Raw genomic sequence first — 23,998 nt, forward strand, 5'->3', positions numbered from 1 at the left:
ACAGTTAGTTGATTGGTTAGTTCTTCCCCTCAAAGGGAAATTAAGAATTGCTAAGCCAAGCCCTGTACTGTGAAAGGATCTTGAATTTATTAGGTGTCCTCAGTTGTACTTTCATTTTTGACTTTTTCTGGGGAAAGGCAATAAGACATTTTGGTACAGGTTGTTACTTTTTAATAAATGAGTCACTGAGTCCTTGTTTTAAAAAATATATTTTACCATATGAGTAGTTTTACTGGTTTTTTTTTACTATTGATTTGTCTTCCTGCTATGATGTAACTGCATTTTAATTTGGTACTTTGAACAATAAAATACCTGATTTTTCCTTTGTGTCACTATATCAATGGATTGAAGAGACTTAAGAAATGAATGTCAAAGAAGGAAAGCAACTACCTTTTTCTGAAATCATTTGAAAAGTGGAAAATTATACATGTGCTCAGTGATTCTTTGCTGACACAATCTTGACATCTAACAAATAATATCTTTATCTTTTCAGGGGAGGACTGCGGATTTTCCTCCTTCAAAATTAAAGTCTGGTTATGGAGAACATGTATGCTATGTTCTTGACTGTTTAGCTGAGGAAGCATTAAAATATATTGGTTTCACTTGGAAAAGGTAACTATTACCTCAGAGGAAAATATGCTATGTAATTAACATTTTTTCCTGAAGTGCAGAGCTGTTTAATTAAACTGACAAGAACTGACTGCTCTAAACTGACAGTGTTACCAAGTGTTAAGTCTAGACGAAAATCAGAATGTCCTTCAAATCTATTCTGAAGTAATGTTGACCATCCTGGTGCCTCTTCCCTACTTGTAATTATTGAAGGTTTAACTATAACTGCATACATCCTTGCCAGTTTGGAAAAACTTTCCCAAATTCTCTTTGTACCTGTGTTTGTTAATATACACAACCATTGTGTGCGTCGAGGTAACTAAAAGCCTCATATTTAAACGGAAAAGGAAGTTTATATAGTACCGAGTATGCGGTTTTCTTTTCTCTTTGCTTAGTGGCTAGAATAACACGAAAGAAGCCACTTGACATCCTCTTGGACAGTCTCCATAACTTTTCTCTGACCTGAAAGTACATTGTTTATATTTTATGGCATTAAAACAATTTATTTACCAGTGTAGATTTTGTTGTTACAGATCTTGCCAATCATTCATCATTTGTATTCTATGGTAATTAGCACAGTATCAGTTTGTCATATGTGTTCAGTAAGTGTTAATAAGTGAATAAAATCAGAAACCATTGGTTTATATAGGATATGATTAAAACATATACAGTTCATGTTTTGAAAGTTCGGATTGGTGATAGGTTAGAATGTGAAAGACATGATGCAAATAAAATATAAGTTAGCATTAGATTTAGATTTGAACAAAATTCTGGATATAGAGAGGTATTTATTATTCCATGTTAATATATTAATACATATGCAATTCCATTTAGCTGAAAATCTACTTGCTTTTAGTACGTATTTTTAAAAACTTACAAAAGTGTGTGTATGTGTGTATGTGTGTGTGTGTGTGTGTGTGTGTGTGTGTGTACAGGGAAGATTATGCAGACAGAACAACTTGTATTTATGTATTTAGGAATATTTATACACATATACACATACACACACAACAACAATGGAAGAAAAAGAAACCATGAATTTGAAAGAGAACAAGGGGGTGGGTATATGGGAGATTTTGGGGGGAAGAGACGGAGGGAAAAATAATGTAATTAATTTAAAAATTATTAAAATTTCCTTGATTTAGGCTACCATTGTGTTTAAGTATATTAAATAGCTGGTATCCGTTTACTTTCAAGCTAAAATGTGATAGTTTCCTTTACCTCCACCCAAACATATCCATTCAGTACACTGTAAAGAATGACTCTGCAACTCCTAATACTGTTGCTTAGGTTTCAGAACAAGATAAATTACATGATGTGCTGCCCTAGATTTTCAGTTACTAACTCCATAGCCCGGTATATCATTATTGCATTCCAAGCTATTACTGTCTCAGCCACTATTCAATTTGTACTTCCTTTGTCTCAACCTATGAGTTATGACTTGGATAATTTGTAAGAATTGTGCATGCATGGAAGAAGAAAGGAGAAAGTTAAAAAGTAATAAACATTGGAAACTATATTACCTCTGTAATACATACACTATACAGAACGCTCTTATGAATGACTATTTTATACAAATGTGAATCTATTCTTAGAAGACCATTTTTTGAGATAATTATCTAATTCTAACTAATGAAAAATTGGGAAGTTTATTGTACAAGATTGATTTGTTTCATAATACCTTCCTTGCTCCCTGTTACATGTTAATTTTTATATTATCTTAATAGGTTTGAAATACAGATTCTTAAAATTAGTTGATAAAATAAATGTGGATGCATCTGGGTGTTTTTAATGTGGAAATAAGTCAACCTTAAGGGAGAAATGATTGTCCAATACTTAATGTTGGGAACACTAACTGGATTTTAGAAATAAGAATCAATCTTATTACCTATATAAAAATAAACTGCAGATTTCAGAGATGTGAATTGAAAAACAGAGCCGTAGGCACACTGAGAGATCGGAGAGCTGTCATGAGGTGTGGCTCGAGGGACCGCTGTAAATGTCTAATGTAAAGTCTGGGGTCTAGACAGGAAAAAGCTGTCAAGTCTACCCAGTAGTAATTATAACAGTCTTGACTATTCATGATTCTAAGTAATGAAACTAGGGAGCATCATAGATTAGGTGAACATTGATTTTCTCAATTTAGGGAAGAGAAAGAGTGTAAATGTGTGTCTCAGAAAGAATGAATAATCAATTAAAATTATAAGGTTATTGTTCAGTCACTCTCATGCTAAAGTAATTCAGTTATAAAACACAATGATTTTTTTGATTTGTTTTATTGGCACAGATTATTTTACACATATTGGTGAACATATTGAAACAGAGATGGCATCCTTCACTATTCTTGGGAGTATAAATTAGGGTATCATTTTCGAAGCCAATTTTGTCAGTACTCATCAAAACAATAACATGTACTAAGTTGTTGATGTAGCCATTCCACATGCACAAATCTATTTTAAAGATCTGTCTACTAATAAATCTACAAATATGATTTTTGCAATATCATTTAACAAACAATAGAAACAATCCCAATGTTTTAGTCATAGACTGATAGTTTAATTGTAGTACTGCTGTTCACTGGAACATAATGCATATTATATCATGTATTATATATAATTATATATACATATTATATAGTGTGCATTTTGTGTGTGTATGTATATGATAGTCAACAGCATGTATATATGTTGTGTGTATACATGTAAATGATAGCAGTATAATCAGAATCAACTTATTTTTGTCAGTGTGCCTTTTATCTTTAGAGATAAGTATCTTTGCTTTTTTAACATTGAAAATTTCAGAAATAAAACAAAACACTTAACTGGCAATTAGTGAAGGGAACAGAGCCTCATATGGATGCATCTTTCCCATTCCTCATTAGACTTTTATTTTTATTGAATTATTTTTAAACATTCAATCTATCTTGTTATTTCAGGCCATCCTACCCAGTGGAAGAATTAGAAGAAGAAACTGTCCCAGAAGATGATGCAGAATTAACATTAAGTAAAGTGGATGAAGAATTTGTGGTAAGTGTGGAGCTGAGCTGCCTCCAGCCTTGCCTGTGGCTCCCTTCCCTCTCCTGATTCCCCTACTCCATTTTTCTGGAATGCATTTAATTGTTCTAAGTTCAGTGCCATTATCAGCCCTTTAGGCCTTTGCTTAAGTTAATGTTCATGGTCTTGAGTCAGTTCTAGAAGAGTTTCTAAGTCTGTTTATATATGTATATATATACACACATATGCATATATATCACTAATTATATGAATAATGTTTTATTAACAACTGAGCATGACCTTGAGAAACCATAACTAACAAAGAATGTGGTGGTGTATACCAAATTTTAGGACACAGAGATTAGAGAGTCCCCAGTTAAAAGCCCGTGTCTACTGCACAGCAAGTTTTGGGATTTAGGCCATGTAGCAAGATGATATAACAAAACACGTCATCTTCAGAATGCCCTAAGGATTTATAATTAGTGCATTCTGCTTCCTATAGTTACTCTTTGTTTTTAAGGAATTCCTTTATCTTTATCAATTAGGATGAATACTGCTGCTAAAATTTTGTTAAAATGCTTTTAAGTGACCAGCACTGTTTAAGCTGTTTGGCTCCATCTACATATTTTTCCATGTTTAATTTCCTGTCCATGGTATGAAGCTAAATAATCGGTTCTCTACAGTAGTTGGTGTAGTAAGATAATAGAAACCAAAACGCATTTCTCCAAGTGATCCTTTCATAGAACTGATTGTGGGTTGAACTGAGTGTTTTAGAAGATATCAACGTAATCTGAATGAGACACATGGTGGGAGAAAGAGTTTATGTAGCATTTTGCTGTTACAAACCAATTCAAGATTTCATTTTTTTAATCAGAAGATAATCCACTCCATATTTCAATTTAAATAAACTAGTATAAGCTATAAAGTTGCTAGTTGTTAGAGTATCTAAATAGTAAAAGTTAACAAATAGTCATAGAGTTAAATAGAATTGTATCCAAATAGAATATTATGTAGATGGCATGTCTTAATTACAGACATTACTGATGAGAATGACAATTTGTACTTCATTTTACAAAATTTGCTGACATCATGACTGTAATTATGTAAAATACCAGTATATTAATGTTTGTTATAAATGGATAGAATAATTATGGATGATTCTGTTTAATATTTCTTTGTATTTTCAAGCTTTTTAATGTATATTTTATTAGAAGTATAAAGGATACTTTTAACCATATTAAGATAGATACATAACTCTATATGACTGTGCTACTTTTTTAGCTCCCAAGATTGAATCTCACTGTAGCCAGGCTGGCCTTGAACACTCACCATGTAGCCTAGGCTGGCCCTGCTTCTCAAACTAGACCACAATAGGACTAGTCAGTTTAAAACAAATATTTTTTAATATGATAAAATTTGAAAATCAAGGCAAAAGAAAGCACAGCCATCAATTCTACTTGTAGCTATGGAGCTCCTGTTGTGTGCTGTGTTAAAGCGTGTTCTGAAGATTGAAGGCAGGAAAAAACAGAGCTTCTACGATCAGGTGGGGATGCTTCAGGTGAACTGGAAAGAGGATTTAGGCATTTAAAGAAGTTTAAGCTATTGTTCAATAGGCTTTCCATTCAGGATCAGATTTAAAGTCCTTATATATTCCCAATTTTCCCCCATTTACTTGGCTATAATGTATCAATCTATACCTGCTTCTAATATGTCAACATTTAACTTCAAGGCTGTCACTCAAAAGTACTAGTCTCACTTTGCTCACCGTCATGGCCTCAGATTGCCATTCAGGATTGGTGTGTGGCAAGTATTTGACTGCAAACTCTCTCAGGATACTGTTGTGTAACTTTTCAAAATCTTAGATGATTTTTTTCTATGATTTTTTTAAAGGTCAAAGTGGAATTATTGTGTTTCTGAAATTAGGGAAATAAACTAGACAAGATCCTCTTTATACTATTCTTCCAAGCCAGGCAATAAAGGCCTCCCAGTATAAGACTAAACCACAGGCCTTCCTTGAGGAACCTCCTCTGGAGCTTCTCATTTGCTTTCTGTCAAGTCTCTGGATGTGTTCCTTTCTTTTCCTCTTCCTCCTCACATCACTCTGCAATTCCCTCTCTTCCTTCTCCTGTCATCTCCTTTCACTGTTGCTAAGGAAAACTGGCCTTGAGCCTGCAGAGCCTTGTAAGGGACCCACTGATGCTGTTGGCAGAGTTTTGGGTGGGTCAAGGATAGTGCAGCTAACTTCTGACACTTCTGCTCTTGTCATCTGGAGAGTAGAGACCTGCAGCTGGAAAGCACCAAACCTAAATCAGTCACCCTGGCAATTAGTCCTTCAAATTAATGATGACGTGGAGTCTCACTTTGTATGAGCATACCTTTGAGAGCAAGCAGGAAGGGAATTAAGATGCAAGTTAAGCAAGGAAATGGTAGAAATTTGTGCTTTCTGAATTCCTGAGATAAATCACGGAGAATCCTAACTTATTTTAAAAAGTATTTTCTTCTGAGCCAATTTATGTTTGAATTCCTTTGGCGTGTTCTCTTCATAATATTTAGTAAGTTAGTTTATTTTCCTATTAGTCTAGATTCTCTAAGAAACAGAACCAGTAGAATTCATGCATGCACACACACACACGCACGCACACACACACACGCACATACACATGCACGCACGCACGCACGCACTCACGCACTTTTAGAGAAAGAAAAACTTCTCCTGAAGAGCTGGTAATTGGATTGGAACCAAAGCCTCACTCCCTCATACCATGCGAGTATTCTCCCCTGAGCTGAGCTAGAGCGCTTTTTGGGGATCTGTTCTTTGTATTTTACCCGGGGTTAAGTGGACCTTGCTCACACTATATAGTCTAGAAGGGCCTTAAACTTTGGATATTCCCACCTCCGCTTCCTGATTAACTAGAAGTGCAATTGTGCACTGCAAGCTTAGCTGGGAGAAAGTGTTTATGTGAAACTGAGTAACTTGGCTTTGTGGTCTGAGAAGTCCCAAGACCTGCTCTTGACAAGTTGGATCCAGGATAACTGATGGTCTAGTTCCAGTGTGGATGTGAAGACCCCAAGGAGAGTGATGCCTCAGGTTTCTGTCTGAATCTTACACACCAGACAAAAGACTGATGCCCTGTTTTAAAGCAAGGGGAGAGTAAAGCCTGTTGGTGGCTTTTCCTCTTCAGACTTTTCAGATTGTAGAGACATACCCACCTTGGAAAAGACAGCTCCCTTTATCCAACTCCATTGTTTCAAACATTTATTTCACCTAGAGTATCCTCAAAGATGCTTTCTGAATAATATTTAATAAATTATCTCAACATCAATGCCTAATCAAATTGACACATAGAATTAGCTACTAGATTTCCATCCCTTGTCAACTTGTAGCCCTTTAAATCTCATTTTATCTCCAAATAAAGGCAGTAAGTAGCAGGAGCATAATTCTGCTTAACTATATCGCACACTTAAAGTATCTTATAGTTTATGAGAAAGGATAAGACAGAAATATATTTGCAAATAAATATGGAAGACATATTCATGACAGTGCAGTCCTTATTCCTACACATTGTTAGAGACTTCTACTTAGAACCGCCTTCATTCACTGCCAATTCTGTACCCCCTTTACCTTCAACGCTGCAGCTGACTGTGGTCATTTACTGGGTGGGTGATCCAAACCTTCATTCCTAAAGGGTCTGGGAAATCGGAAGTCTTGTCTGGATTAGGTCATTTTAGTGTTCAAGTGGCCATAATTACTGGGCGTGTCAGTGCTAAAGGATAAACTGAAGGCTTGCCTGCGGTCCAGACACCCCCTCTGTCTTACCTCTGTTGTAACGGCAGTGTAATTTCCCTTTGGCAGTCTGGACCACCACCAAGCCAGCACAGTAGTTCTTCCCGTGGCTATTGATTCAGAAGTGTGGGGAGCCCTAAGCATCCAAATAGTGTTCTTAGCATGCAATTCAGTAGAGTCACCATTGTATCTCCTAGTGGAGTTAAGACCTGTAGGCTAGCGGAATCATAAAGTCACAGGAACCAGAGCAAAGATTTTCCTAGTGGCTAATTAGAAGTAATGATGCTGCCACACATTTGCACTCCTTAATTCTCGAGCCATCTGCTGGGTGATGGCACATGCTACTATCTAATATTAAAGCTTTGTCCTATTAGTGTTCAGTGGAGTGCATGTATCTGCTGATGTCCTATGTAAATAGTACTGAAGAGGTCATGGTAAAGTACGGTGACCTTGTTTCTCCTAACACACTGAGTCATTGGCATTTCAATGAATTACTCTTGTTAAGTAGTAGACTTAATACAAAATACACCTGTCGCTTTTCAGAAGTATACGTATTTGTTTATACTAGACTTAATATATGAACAAGTCAGTTTTGTCTGCACATCATGTTTGTCCCCATTATTCCACACCTCAAGAAAAACAAATATCAAGCCAGTGTAATAAGTGTGACCATACTGTCTTGTGAGCTGCTGGATTCTTTTCAGTTCTCCAAGGCTTAGGGCATAGTTCTCCAGTCTTTCTTTAGTGGGACAGATCTGGGAAAGAACCTTAGGACTTTCATTCCAACAAGTTCCCTGGCAATACCAACGTTCCTGTTCTCAGAATCACATTTTGAGAAGCACTGGCTCTCCTATCTCAAGGCTGAAGTCAAGGGCTCTTTGATCCCTCTCACTGCAGCTCTGAACCCTCCCACCTGTAGAAATGTTTGCCATCCCACACTCACTTCTGGCCTAGTTTGCTTGCATTTTTGTTTACAAGATCAGATGACTCGAAGATCGTTTTTTGTTGGCATTACTGCGACGCCCAGTGTCCATAATTTGAAATATTCTTGTTAGATTACTTTTCCCTACTATGCCACTTGTCACCACAATGACATTTGAAGAGAAGGAGAAGCTCATGTTTTATATGCTAATAAAACCCGCTGCTTATTATCTGTATATAGAGCAGATTGTATCTCAAAGGGTCATTTCCTAACCACACCCCCACAACCAACTGCTTTCAGATGAAGCCAGCTTGGAATCCCTCTGTACTGAGAGGACCATACACCAAGCATTACTATTATTCATTACCTTAACAAGCCTGAGCACCCAGGATGCTTTTCACACAGTGTGAAAAGTGTATCTTGAATGCTGGAGAGATGGCTCAGTGGTTAAAACCTTGCTGTTCTTCCCAAAGACCCAACATCCAACCTTCTCCTGTCTCCCGTGAGCCCCAGCACGCATGTAGCAAACACAGGTACAGACAGAGACACAAACAGGTAAATAAAATATTTTCTTCAAGTGCATCTACATGTAGTTGGTCCTTGAGACAAATGAAACTACTTGCATCCTTCAGCCTTCATTTTTATTTTCTTTTAAGTCTTGTTGCTCCAGTAAAATTCCTCCACTGTTTCCTATATCTCACTTCAGCCTATTTTTCTCTTGTTTTTATGTTTATTCATGAATTGTAGCAATTACTCCTCCCCCTCCCTCTTTCTTCCTTTCTTTCTTCACTGTCTGCAGAAACAGGTTCTTTTAAATGGCACCATCAAAACTTCAAAGAAATTATGGGCTGTTAATAATTTTGTGCCCTACTTTATGAATATTTATTAGACTTTTAAATATGCTTTACTGAGTCAGTCATAGTAAGCTTAGCTAGCTTAGAATATTATGTATTTACAAATATATTTAACTTTTTATAAATTTAAAATTTTTATTTTTCAAAGGAAGAGGAGACAGATAATGAAGAAAACTTTATTGATCTCAACGTTTTAAAGGCCCAGACCTATCGCTTGGTAAGTGTCATTGGCTAAACAAGGAATCGGCAAGCAATAAACAATATGTATTCTGCTGAAAATATGAGAAGAAGCCATTTGCCAGACATTATTTTGTGTAATTCTTGCGAAGTAGTTATGAAAATTGTTTTGCTATATATATAATGTTATGCATAGGGAAATTATATAATATATACATATATATGCATACATGTATATGTACATGTACACAATTATATGTATACAATTATAGCAAGCATAAAAATGCAGAAGGATGAGTAAGGCTGCTTCCTGCTTGTGGAAACCAACACAGTGCTTGTCAGGCACACTGAAAATGTTTTTGCTGGATGGCATTTTTAATTATGAAAAGCTGTAAATTTTTCTCTCTCAAGATATTACCCATTGAGATAGACCAGGAGTGGATGATTTTTGTTTGTAGAAAAACACTTAAATTGTATTTCCATGAAATAAAATAAATTCTATTATGTGGTCAAGCATTGCTTTAAGACAGATTTTCCTCTCTTTTGGTTACAAAATTAATACAGTTGATGAGAGTATACTTACTGCCAATGAGCTAATTTAAATGTACATGTGGCATTTTTGCATTTTATACATATATTACATTTTAATAAAGTATGTACCCATGTACCCTTAAAAATTATGTGTACAATATATTCTTACTTGCCCTTTATTTTCATGTCTGAGTCCTCAAAGCAATCTTGGATCTAGTTTTTGTTTTATATGAAAACTTCCTCAAGCTACCACAAGATGTTCTGTTACTACTATTTACTGCCTTAGTATTGCTGATTTTCAGTAGTTATCACCAGTGTGTATGTGTGTGAATGTGTGTGAGCATGAGTGTGTGTAACCATATGTGTGTGTGCATGCCTGTGTGTGTGCATATATGTTTATGTCCCAATTTGAAATGGAATGAAATGTTGTGGCTCTCTTGCCAAGAGCTTAGTACTTTACTAGGATTCTAACCTTGGACAAATTTCCAAACTTGTTGGAAAATGTTAGCCCATTCATAAAACTTCTATGATGAAAAGGGTTATAAGCAGAGCGCAAGAATGGCATCTATCATATGGAAAATGTTTATCACATGCTAGCTAAGAGCTAGCCTTTCCCATGTTCTCATATGTCTGATTTATAAGTTCCTTCATAACAGGGATAATTGTCCTTCTTATATTTCTCACACCATAAAGCCTAAAGTGCTGAATAAATAAATACTTGTTCAATAAATGAAAACATTTAAAACTTATTTTTATTTTTTTAAGTAAAATATAATTATATTATTTATCTCCACTTACTTCCCTTCCTCAAACTCCTCCCATACCTCTCCTCCTTAGCTCCCTACAAATCCCTGGTCTCCGCTTTTGTTGGTTGTATTGTTACACACACACACACACACACACACACACATTTATGCATGAGCATAAATACAACTTTCTGAGTCCTTGTTACTTGTATGTAAAGCATTACAGGAATTGCCACCTAGTTCTGAATAACCAATTAGGGGTCTCCTTCATGGGGGAAAGCTTCTCCAGCTCTCAGCATCCCTTAGTTCCTGTAGCTCTTTGTCTGGGGTGGAGGCTGTGAGATTTCCTTCCTGTCTTAGCAGATCTGTTGGTGCTGACCTTTTTTGGGTCTTGTTTAGGTAGCTTTATCATTGAAATGTCATGAATGAAGTTTCCCTGTCACTTCTAGGAAACATAATCTCACTACAGATTTCTTCCAGAAGTGCCTCCTCTTCTGCGGTGTTCCCTCAGTCCTAGGTGCAGGAGTTATGTTGTAGTTGTGTCCACAGGGGGCTGATGCTCTGTTCTCTATATTTTGATTGGTTTTGGTTTTCTGTAAAGATCTAGAGAGAGTAGGTTTAGTTAAGGAGATGCCATGTAAATGCCAAAGGAGACAGATGCCGGAACCTTACCAGTAGGCCACAGCCTCGTGGTGATACATAGATTAATAGAATGGGTTAATTTAATATGTAAGAGTTAGCTAGAAATGCACCAAAGCTATTGGCCGAACAGTGTTGTAATTAATATAGTTTCTATGTGATTATTCGGGTCTGGGAGGCCAAGAAACGAACGAGCAGTCTTCATCTACAATGATTTCTGTTGTAAAGAGAAACTTCTTTAGTGAGGCTTGGGAGCTACATTTACATGTGAGTATGAGGATAAAAACTTAAAATTAGTTAGGATTTATGCTGGTTTAGTGATGTAGCAGTAGTAGATTCTCCTCTAAGGTTGATGACTTTCTAGCCCCAGGTAGTTTGCTAGGTTCCCAGGACCAGGAATCCTATTAGAGAGCTGTTGGTTACTGCCAAGATATGAATACCACTATTGCAGTTTTAGGGAAGTCTTGCTGTGTTGGTCACTGTTGTGGTTCATAGGCTTCATAACTGGTTTCTTCCCTCCCTTGGCAGTATAGCAAACATTCTTAATGTTATAGTTAGTCCCTCCTCCTTTCTGTCTGTTTTGACATCCCTCCCTCTCCCTAATTAAAGCCCACCATTTTCTAATTTCCCTGTGAATGAATGATTTTTATTGTTATGTTAAGATTATATAAAGTAATGTTAACATTTATGTTCAAATAAGCTTGTTATTTATTTATATCTTACATTTTCAGATCCCTTTTTAGTATTCAAATTATTTTAATACTGTCTACTCTTTTGATGTATTTGTGTATTATAAACATTAACATAACCTCAAGGTATTCAAATTTTTAAAAGTTAATAAATTATACTACGAAGTTTAAAATATTTCTTCAAAGTCCAAGTGTTTTCCCCCTTCCACCACGTGGGTTTGACAGAGTTTGAATATGATGTGATTCTTACCTGGAGCAAGTACAATATTATGCTCGTGTTCATTTGGTGTATGTGCTGGAGATGATGAGGATACTGTCTTCTAAAATAAGGAAAACAAAGTAGAGATGGATCCACAGTTATTCTTAGGAAACTCATTTGTGTTTTTGATGTCTGTTGGGGTAAATAGTCTGTGAAGGTGGAATTCCCTTTAAGCAAAAAATTTGAGTGTTGAAAAGTACAAAAGTAGCTTCATTTGCTTCTACCACTAATTTAATTTGTCACTGAAATCAGGCTATGTGAAGAAGTGTTTTCTTCCTATATGTGTGCTTATAAATTATTTAAGTATCAGCTCATTTGGCAAAGATTACATAATATATATATCCTTTGGAGTTAAAACTGTGACATTTTCATGGGGGGAAAAGTCTGAACACCAGGTGTTTGTGGATGGTCAACCATGAAGTATTAATGAGACAGAAAAACCCTTTCATAGTTTGAGAAACCTGGCAGGCTTATCATATTGCCCACTAAAGCCATCTGCCTGGGACAGCTGTGACTAACTCCAGCTTCTAATGGCATAGACTGTTCTTTCCCCAAGACAGAATTGCTGTCTAGGTTAGTAATATAGATTTAAGATCTTATGTTTAATATAGCAGGTGGGCTCGCAGCACAGCAGGAATACCCTTTCAGTAATGTCGCTGGTCTACCAAGGAAACCAATGCACTGAGCGCGTATGTGACTGCAAACCTGGGAAGGTGTTGGCGAAAGCAAGCCGTCCTTTCCTGGGGCCTTAAAACAGTGGATGCTTCCAGCATCATTCATTCTCTGACCTCTCGCCCTGCCTCCTCTCTCTCTCTCTCTCTCTCTCTCTCTCTCTCTCTCTCTCTCTCAGAGATCCAGTATTCTATTATAGTAATTACTGGCCTGTTATTGTCTGTCTCATCTCCAGAATGCACACTCTTCTACAGCAGGAGCTCATTACTGCCCTTTAAAAAACCTGTGCCTGCTGTGTGGAAGCTACTCAATAATCAATAATACTGAATGAACACGTGCTGAGTATATAATATATAGTAATGTTTTAGGCAAGGTGTAATTTAGACTTCATAGAGAAAAGATCTTCAATAGTAGTTGTTTCTTCTGTGTACCACATATGAAATACAAGGAGGAAAAAAAAGAATATATATATATGCTGGAACCCTGAAAGTGTGCTAAGTAACACAATTCCAGGATTTAGAAAAATGTCTTTTTTTTTTTTTCCTGAGTTTTGGTAAAGATGGAGCAAGAAGAAAGGCCAATGAGAATGGCACGTCACACGGGTCATGTTCTCTAGAAGCAGTCAACGAAGACAGAGGTTAGAGGCAAGGTGCTCATGTCATTGGAATGAAGGGCAGAGGGCAGAAAAGGGCAGAGAAAGGAGTCTGGTTGTGATACAGTGCAGACAACCTGGGGAGGGGCGCTGGGACAAGCTCCTGCCTGGCTCAGTCCCTGGAGGCAAGCTGCCCTAGAAGGCCATCCTTCAGGTGAGACAGCCTGAGGAGCAGACAGCAGGAGGTCATTTGCTGCTCACACTCTCTGCAGCTTGGTAGGCAGGTCCTTCCCTGAGAGTGGACCTGGTGACTGTCTCTTTAATGTCGTAGTATATCGAAGCCTGCACCTGCTAACTTGAAGACTGTGATGTATGGAATTGCTGTTTTCCGCGCACTTTACTTGTAAAGGAATGCCTAAGCAAATCACAGCACAACAGGTAGCTCAAGCTCTGGAGAAGGCAAGGCCCTTCCTCAGGTGGTCAGTGCTGAGGGCTATGAAGTTGGTTTGTTAGGGGGAGGCGTGCTGCTCAGAGCATTCCTTTAGTTTTAGATCTGAGACAATGTCTTGACGGCCATTCTTCATTTTTCTCATGCAACTTCCTTATCCCTGATTATGAACTTGCCAAGCATCCCTTTCGGGAAACAGTCACAATTAATGAGAGATGCATGATTCCCAAAGTTTCATCTGGATTTTGAGATAGCCTTTCTTAGAAGAACCTTATGAATTGGTATTTGGCTTTGAGGCTGGACTGCAAATTTCCACATTCTCCAATTTCAGAGTGTTCTTGAAACTGGTGTCTAGCTAAGCTCCCCCAAGTCCTGAGGGCCGGGCAGAACCCATTGATGGTCCTGTGTGCTGTAGCGGGTTCGCAGATAAGAGCGGGCTTCCGGAGGGCAGGTTCCGGTGACAGTGTCAGTGAGCTTTGCTGGCATTCTGTTTCCGCCTCACATTTGTCAATTGGGAAAGCTGCCAGCACATCCATGGTGGCCTTGCTGGCGCTCCCATCCGTGCTGAAGCCTACAGAATCACAGCAACCCTGTTCCGTTTGCATAATGCAGGCGTGTCACTTTCCCGCCCCTGTGGAAAAGAGCTGCAGGGGCTGTGGTGCTCTGCCGAGTTCTATTTTTAAATGCCCATCACTTCATTTCAAAACATTTTTTCAAACATGCCATAGATACTATTCTTCCTTGAGATGCTAAATTTGAGGTTTTAGAAACCCAATCCTGAGTTATGCCGCATCAAACCAAGTCTTTCAAAAGCCTTAAACACAATTGGCTTTTAATTACTTAGAAAAAGAAAAAAAGAAAGAAAAAAAACTCATTGTAAAAAGGATGAGAGACTTTTTAGCTTAAAAAGAAAAAGCTAAAGGGAAGTTAAGAAAAAAAAAAGGCCCGAGAACGCGGACCTCACTGTAATTTTAGGCTGTCATCCAGACAGGTCTGCTGCGCTGTAATCGAAGCAGGGACAGGGACAGGTTCGCCTGGCGAATGCCTTAAATAACGTGAATGCTATTTTACTTCACCTTATTTACTTCACCTGTTCTTTCTCAGCCAAAAGTCCTTTCTGACTGGGGGGGGGGGGGGCTCTGTTGCAAAACACTAGTGGTATGGCGTGTGTGCGCAGGAGGCTGGGCTGGGGGGATGGGGAGTTGAAGGAGGTAGGGGGTGCTGCTTTACAATACAGCTTGCCTGATAGTCTACCAGAGAGTCAGAGCCTGGCTTGAAGGAGCCTTTTCCTCCTTTCCTAAACCATTGATTTGAACGGTAGGGCTGTCTGTGTTCCTGAGAGAAGTCTGGGGTTGGTAATTTGCCAGAGAGAGGATTAAAATGCCTCACATTTGACTGGGATGGGACTTTATAGCTAAGTAAATGCTTTTATTTCTCTAGCAGCTAACCTGTACCATCCTGTCAGTTTTACATCCACGGCAGAATAGGGAATGTGGACTAGAGAAGAAAGCTTATCCTCCCTCTGCTCCAAGAAGGCTCAAACGGCAGTTCTTACTGGGTGTAAAAGACAGTGTTCTTGATCTTTAGTTGCCTTCTGAATCCCCACTTGAATAGACATCCTTATTTCCACCTTGGTCCTTGCAGACTTAGCAAGAATAGGGAACAAGGACTTTTCAAGGTCCTTGCTCAGCTCCAAGTCCCAGCCTTAAAGGTAGATGCTATGACCAAAATAGCCTTTGATGGAAGTCCTGACGGTATGTTGCTAGCCACATGACCCTAGCAAGTTAATTAACCTCTCCTTGATGCTGTTTCCTTATCTCTAATGTGGGAACACAATTTCTCCCAGGCTGCTTTTGAGATTAATATAACCTAACTTGTGGACAGACGGCACCTGGCGTGGGGCTGGCACAGACCACATGTGTTTGCTGTATTTCTTAATTTGTAAAAATGTTCACCTTTCCTCAAGGCTGGAATCAGTTACCACATTTGTGTGCACAGTAAGAAAACGAAAAAGGCATTACTCCCTTGATACAAACAGCTCTCTAGATTGCTGTCGTCTTTAGTAAGACGCCTGCATAGGGGACAGGCTATCAATAAGCTTGCATCTCAGTGTAAATGAGGAAACCCTGGTAATATCATAGCTTTACTTTCATAATCTGTCACATGGATTGTTACTGGAGGCCCCTCGACTGCGTTTTCTGTCATAGAGTCTCTCCTACAGAAATGATACAGGAGAATTTATTGAAAAATAATGTGTTTGTTTTTCAGGTATCATTTGTAAACTGTTCTTATATAAACGAAAACATTATGTTTCCTGAATCATCACTAGGAGTAAATATTTACTGTATAATTGAGTATTTCAGATGAATGTGGCTTTAGTCCTCTGTGCACTGCCGTCAGCCTGTCTTCATGACTCACTCCTGAAAACAGCGGTGTATTGAATAGCTGACTGATCTGTTTCCACCCCAGACATGTATGTAGTCACCATGACATGTGGATGCTACCTGTGAAGTGTGTCTCGTTTCATCCTCTCAGCTGTATTCCAAGGCCGTGTTCTCTCCCACCTGTCTGACCCCTAAGTCAGGTTTTAATAGTCTCCCACACTCCCTTCCACCACCGCCCTTTTCCGAAATACTGTCACCCTGCTCAAACATTTGAACACCAGTGCATTACTTTTATAAGGTTATTCCGCCTTAAGTAACTTTTGAGGCTTTTTTTCTGCCTATGAGTTTATGTACATAGATTGTGAAAGAATAAGATTTTGATCAGACTTCAATTTACGGTTTAGTAACTAGCTGTTAATATACCTAACCTTGTTCTTTTGTTCACAAACCCTTATGGGTTAAGTCAGTTCCCTCTTTGTCTTTCCAAGTGTTAGTTGTATAACTAACACTCTTTCTCTATTCTCTATTTCTCTCTGTGTGTATGTACATGTGTGTGTTATGTTGTGTGGGTGTGTGCTGTGTATGTGCATGTGTGCGTGGATATGTACATGTGTGGGTTTATGTGGGGTGGGTGGGTAGGTGAGTGAGTGAGTGGTGCGTATGTGTGGAGTGTGTGTGTGTGCATGTTGTGTGTGTCTGAGTGGGTGAGTGAGTGGTGCGTATGTGTGGAGTGTGTGTGTGTGCATGTTGTGTGTGTCTGAGTGGGTGAGTGAGTGGTGTGTGTGTGTGTGCATGTTGTGTGTGTCTGAGTGGGTGAGTGAGTGGTGTGTGTGTGTGTGCATGTGTGTGAGTGGGAGGGATGAGTGGTGTGTTTGTGCGTGTGTATCTGTGTGGAGTCTCTGTGTGCATGTTGTGAGTGTGCATCTGGGTGAGTGGTATGGGTGTGTATATGTGTGAGTTGTGTGTTCGTGTGTGTGAGTGGGGGATGAGTGGTGTGTGTGTGTGTGTGTGTGTGTGTGTTTGCCTTTATCTGTGGAGGATAACCTAGGTTGTTGTTCTTTAGAAACTATCCATCTTGGGTTTTGAGAGAACATCTGTTGTTGTTTACTCAGGAGTAAGCTGGGTGGGCTGGCCTGTGAGGCTCAGGGATCCATCTGTGCCTCCCTAGGAGGCACAGGCCCAGCACAGGCCCCCATGCTTGACCTGTGTTATCTGGCTTCTAGGGGTTAAACTTGGGCTCTGTGCTCTCAAGGCAAGCACTTTGCAGACAGGACCACCTTCCCTGCCTTCCACGTCACCCTTCTGTTTTCGTAGTTTATTTAAAAGTCCTTATCTCTCCTGATAAGTCCAACTCAGATTCTCCCTCCTGAGTGACACTTCTTCTTAGCACTCCATCCCAGTCACCCCTGTGGCCCACAAACCCACACCATGTAGATCTTTCTGAAACAGAACTAGGAGATTCTGCAGGAAGGTTCTCATTTTACTCATTGTTACCAGACTAGCTCGGTATGTAGCAATAGTAGACACCAAGTAAATATTTATCTGCTATGTGAATAAAGTCATCAGACCTTCCTTGTAATTCTGCCTCTTTTCTGGCCCTAAGAACAAAATTCATATTGTGTGACCTAGATTTTCAGTGCTCTCCTCTCTTAAGCCCCTGGCCACTCTTCTCATTGTGATTTTTTTACAGGCTGTGTTCATTCTTATTTCAGCATTCTGGCTTATGCTATTTCCGTCATTGTAAACACCTGACTTTCTCTCTCCTCTGCTGTCTACATCCCATACAGCTTCCTAAGGATAAATTTAAATCTCACTATTGCCATAAAACATACTTCCTCCTTTCTCAGTTAAACCCTGAGTTTCTCAGTGAGAGCCTGTCCTACCTATATTCCATCTTATTTTCAAAGTTAGTTAAACTTATATTTGTAACTGCTTATATTTTACTCCTGCCCACAACAGGCACCTTCATACACACACACATACACACACACACACACACACACACACACACACACACACACACACACGGGGCGGGGGGAAGTACCAATGTAGTCATACACATTTGAAAGCTGAGGAGGGAATTGCCTTACCTTGAACTGAAAGAAATTGTGTGTGTGTCAGGGGTGAGAGAGAGACAAGGTTATGTACATGATCAGTTGCCAAATTTGCAAATTGAAGCCTGACCAAAACTTTATTGTTGCCACAATCCATGTACATGGATGTGTAGACAGAAAGATGCTTCAGTTTTTATTATTTAAAAAATGAATGTTTCCTGTAAATTAGAGTACAACATAGTACAGCAGGGAAAAAGTGAAAATCTCTCCCCATCTCAGCACTAGACATAAACATTCTACCCTGTATTCTCTCATTGCCCTCAGCTTACGTAAGATCCTGACATTTCAGAATCTGGCTGAAGGGTGTATATTATTGTTTGTGCTTTTTATGTAAGTTGGGGCGATTATGACTGGCATAGAGGGTGGGTATGGCTGGCATAGAAATAGAACAATAGACTAGTTTAGGATCCATGAAATAATCCAAATATGTGGCAAAATCAATATATGAAAGGATGTCATTCAGTGACAAAAGTTCAATTTTTTTGGTTAAGTGGTGGTGGCATATCAAGCTGTTAATGTGGAGAGAAGGCCAGATTCTTCCCTCATTTATTATGTCCATGTAAGCTCACATGGATCAACAGGTGGGAAAAAAGAACAAAAACAATAAATAGAAACATGAATGACAGTGTTAAATGGGTACAGTAAGACATGATAATATATGATATGAAAAACAAAGCATAAAATAAGAAATTTTGATGTATAAGCAGTGGGGAGGGGTTGCAGAAAATTAAAACACAAGTGGTAAGAGATGAGATTTGAGGTCACCATCGTGTCATGTACAATGTACCATGGTGACTCTCAAGATGGTGTTGTTCCTACACAGAGTCTTGGGACTATTTCATTTCTTTTTTATTTTGGACAAAGAATCATATAGGCCAGGCTGGCCTGGAACTTGCTCTATAGCACAGGCTGTTTGGGTTGCCAGCCTGATTATTGAGATTGCAGTCATGTGTACCACACCTAGCTGGGACTATTTAATCTTGGCAGTTAACGCCATTTGAAGTTTATCTTGGTAGGTGTATGAATTGAACTCTTCAGATGAATTTAAGTTTCTCCATAAGATTGTTATGTGTTTATAAATATGCATACATGTTACATATACATTTTATTTGGAGAATACACACACATACATGTACATGTGCAGTCTCTTTAGGTGTATATGCTGTCATGTATTAACTGTCTTGTCTTATTAATATGACCTGGGAGAGAGAGACTACTTTCTGGCACACGCTCTGTGCAGACTATTAACATTTCACGTTTGATCTCTGAACTGGCTTTGATCTTGTCCCCACTATTTGATCCCAAGGTTACTTTATGGGATGGTTTGGACTATTATCTTCATTTCTTCCTTTCCCAGAGAGGATCACCTCCCGTTTTATCCATCCCCCTTTTACCCAAGACCAAATTCACTCCCATTAGCTGACCTCAAATGCTTCCTAAGAAGCTGTAAACCCCTTGCAGGCAGGAATTAAAGCCTTTTATCTTCCCAAACTGAGTACAGTACCTGGATTCTGGCCTCAGATCTTCTAAGAATTTAGCAGATGAATTATTGGTGAAGCCAATTAATTGGCAGGAAAGCTGCTGGATAGCCTTGTCTCCTGAGCGTCTCGTTGTCCCTTCCACAACAATAACTGGAAAATGCAGTTTCCTGAGAGCCAAGCATGACCTCAGTCAATACCGCTCCAGAGAAGGACCCAAGATTTTGATCATATCAAAGAATTAGTCTTGTCTTTTACTAATAGCCACACATAAATTACCATGTGTTAAATGAAAAGAAGTGGTTTTCTCCAAGCGTTCTAATCATCTGAGGCACAGGATAGAATTTTACCTGACTTACTGTTAGTTAATGTGTGTGTTTCACAGATGTTAAGAGATGTTGAATGGGGTTATGAAGTAAACAAGCAAATGTGGAAGCGGAAGCTGAGTAAGTTTGTGCTACTCTCCCAGCCTGAGCTGCTCTCGTTCTCGAGCTATCTCTCTTCTCAGCAGCTGGGCTGTTTCTCCATGTAGTAAATATGGCTGGAGTGCGGGAAAAGGCTGAGTTCCTATATTAAATTATCTTTAGACATTGGCAGTGGGAGTTAGCAAATTAGCGCAGAAGAGAACTAAATAAGCCAGGAATAGTGAACACAACTTTTTAAAAGGGCCATTTTTTTTTTCAGAGTGAGGTTGAATATTTATTTACTGGGTTATGGGGGGGAAGGGAGAAGAGAAGAGAGAGAAGGAGAGAGAGAGAGAGAGAGAGAGAGAGAGAAACAGAGAGAGAGAAACAGAGAGAGAAACGGAGAGAGAGAAACGGAGAGAGAGAAACAGAGAGAAGAGAAAGACAGAAGCGGCCTCTTCAAGAGGAAGACAGAAAAGGAAGCACTAAAAGGGCCAATGTTAAAGTTCATGCTTGTGTATTGGAGTATCCTAAAGCAGCATTTAGCTTCATCCTACAAATAAGAGCACTGTATGAGGAAAAGAATAGAAGTGAGTATATTTGAGTATATATGTTTATTGTTGAATTTTTTATTACAGAGCATTTCAAATGTAACAAAATTAGAATTAGATAATGGCCCCTTATGCACCATTGCCTTTTTGAAAATTGTTAATAATTTTTCAGTGGTATTTTACCTAAGCTTACTTTTTTTGTCCCAAAATATTTTCAGGTGAATTTCAAACATCTTTCAACTCATCTCTAATAGCTTGGCATATATTCTAACTAGGAAGGTTTGTTTTTAATATTACCATCACATCAAGTTGTACCCCTAGAATTAATCACTTCCTAACATCCAGCAATTTCTGATACCTTGACTATCTTAACCCTATCACTTGGTGGTGATAGGGGTGGGACTCAATCAGTAAAATGCTTTTCATGCAGACATGAAGAAAGCAAGGTGCTGCAGTTCACATCTGTAACCCCAGCACCAAGGCACAGAGACACACATGTTGTCAGAGGCTGCTCATTCATTTCTGAGATCACACAGAAACTATATTATTTGAATCACTGCTTGACCAATCACTTAAGCGTATTGCTAGCTAGTTCTTATGTCATAAATTAATCCATTTTTATTATTTTATATTTTACCACGAGGCTTGTGGCCTACTAGCAAGGTTCCAGCTGGTGGCTCACATCTTTCTCCTCTGGCGGTTACATGGCATCACATTGACTTTGACTACTCTCTATATGTCTCTTTCAGCCTGGCTTTTCTCTGTTAAGCCATTGGCCGAAAGCAGCTTGTTTATTAACCAATAGCAATAAGACATGTTCACAGCATATATCACCTCCCACATCACACACAGTTTCTGGAAGTTGCCCACCAGCCAGTCTACCCTGGTTCTTGGGCTCCAGGTTCAGTGAGAGACCCTGTCTCAGAAGAGAGTGAGGAGAATGATGGGGTAAGACATGCAGTGCACACGCACACATGCATGAATTCTTGCTTGAACATGTTCACATGAACACATACATACCATGTAACACACACAGGTAACAGTCACAAATAGCATTTTACAAAGCAATGGGAAGACTCACAGGGTAAGTTTCTTGCTATTCAAGAAGTGGACCTTCGTCTGGATCTCTGACATCCATGTAATGATCAGGCATGATGGCAAACCCTTAGTACTCTAGCTCTGGAGGGTAGAAACATAGTTTCTGTCAGCTCCCTGGCCAGCTAGCCTAGAAAAAAATCAGATGCTCCAGGTTCAATGAAAGAAAGTCATGTCTCAAAAAAAAAAAAAAAAAAGAAAGAAAGAAAGAAAGAAAGAAAGAAAGAAAGAAAGAAAGAAAGAGAAAGAAGAAAGCAATGGAGTAAGATACCTCATTTTAAGCCCTGACCTTTACTTATGCACTTAAGTAGCAGGCATACACTACACACACTCACCATGCACACGTGTGTGCACGCACACATACACACTAACAATCACTTGGATGCAATAACCATATTTTTAAATTAAAATAAAAATATTTTGAATATTGTTTTTAATTAGAATTCATATAAGGTTCATGTACTTAATTTTTTAATGCTTCTTGCATCTTTTATCATATATAACTATTTAATTTTTTTAGAATCACTTATCAAGGAGTTTAAAGAAGAAAATCTGCCTTCAAAATTAATGCTTTGGGCTTTGTTTTTAAGTCATTAATGTGTAAATTTTCTACATTCTTAGACTCCTGGTATCTAATGCTAAAATATGAAAGGCTGAGAAAACAGAGGACAGGGTGTGTGTAGAGGGGGTCTTTCTGTCACTCAATGGCCATGAATCAACTTTGTTATTCAAGGTCAGAAGCCAAAGGCCCCTATCCTTTGGAGTTCAAGCATGTCTATGTCATGTCACATTTTAGAGTGCCCTGTACTTCAACTTAGCCAAAGCATTAGTCTAGTTATGAATATATAATTTGTAAATAATAAACACTTTGGGTCTGAAATTGTATCTCTTTTTTCTTTTCTATTTTGGCATTGTGTTTCTCTGACAAATTCAGCTAACATTTGCTTATCAAACTGTAGCATGAGGGCCGGCTTGTTGGGGTTTTTGTCCCACCCAGTACCCCACAACCGGCAAGTCCCAAAGAAAATTACACAGAGTCTACATTAGGTTATAAACTGATTGGCCCAATAGCTCAGTCTTCGTATTAGCTCTTGTAGCTTATACTAACCCATTGTTCTTATCTGTGCTAGCCACACGGCTCGGTACCTTTCACAGCTAGGCGGTTTACATCTTGCCTCTTCAGTGATCTGGGCAGAACTGCGGAGGGAGCTTCCTGCTTCCCAGAATACCCCCGTTCTCTTTGTTCCACCTCTACTTCCTGTCTGGTTTTCCTGCCTATACTTCCTGCCTGGCCAATCAGCATTTATTTAAAATATGATTGACAAAATACAGACAATTTTCCCACACCACCAAACATATTTGTATTTCTCTGCTGATAGCAGTTAGAACTCCTAAATGGTGTGTCCATTTGGTAAAATCATCATAGAGTTCCATCCAGTATTTTCAAAGCATTATCTATTACAAAATGTTTGATATTCACTTCATTTTAAAATACTTATTTGCTATTCTACCAAATTTTCTTGCAACCTGGGTAGGAAGACAGAAAAGAATTTCTACTGCACTGTAATTTTAACACTACTATCCTCGATTTAAATTGTGCAGTGCTGCTTAAATGCCTCAAGATTTTTCCAGTTCTTTTTATAAACTCCAAATCTTGTGATATCTTTCCTTTCTTAGGACACAAACGAGTCTGCCAAACAAGAAGATATTTTGGAATCTACGACAGATGCCGCGGAATGGAGTCTAGAAGTGGAGCGTGTACTACCGCAGCTGAAAGTCACGATCAGGACCGACAATAAGGTACCAGAGAGAGCACAGTTGCTCCAAGAAACCACCTTATAAGATGTTTTCAGGTTGAGAGCCTCCACGATTTTAAGACTGGGAGAAGTGGGATGTTGGGTTAATATCCGACAGGCTGGCCTGTTGATTTTCCTGCCTCAGCAGCTCCAATGTTGAAATTATAGGCATGTGCCTCCTTGCCTGGCCTGCTCTTGTCTTAACAAGAGTTTAACAAATTATTGAATGAATACTGTAATACAGTCAAAGGAGCAAGAAAA

General features: G+C 38.7%; 1 protein-coding gene across 2 annotated transcripts in view; it reads left to right on the top strand.

Moving 5' to 3' along the window:
* Nucleotides 1-23,998, top strand: part of Ift57 (intraflagellar transport 57) — a 59,963-nt gene that overhangs the window by 3,045 nt on the left and 32,920 nt on the right. For both annotated transcript variants that reach the window (XM_048454309.3, XM_048454310.3), the window contains exons 3-6: nucleotides 494-612; nucleotides 3,545-3,635; nucleotides 9,311-9,379; nucleotides 23,619-23,741. In XM_048454309.3, the coding sequence (XP_048310266.1) occupies nucleotides 494-612; nucleotides 3,545-3,635; nucleotides 9,311-9,379; nucleotides 23,619-23,741 (402 nt within the window). The remainder of the gene's footprint in view (nucleotides 1-493; nucleotides 613-3,544; nucleotides 3,636-9,310; nucleotides 9,380-23,618; nucleotides 23,742-23,998) is intronic.

The sequence above is a fragment of the Myodes glareolus genome, chromosome 2, assembly GCF_982192425.1.
Source record: "Myodes glareolus chromosome 2, mMyoGla1.1, whole genome shotgun sequence".
NCBI lineage: Eukaryota > Metazoa > Chordata > Mammalia > Rodentia > Cricetidae > Myodes > Myodes glareolus.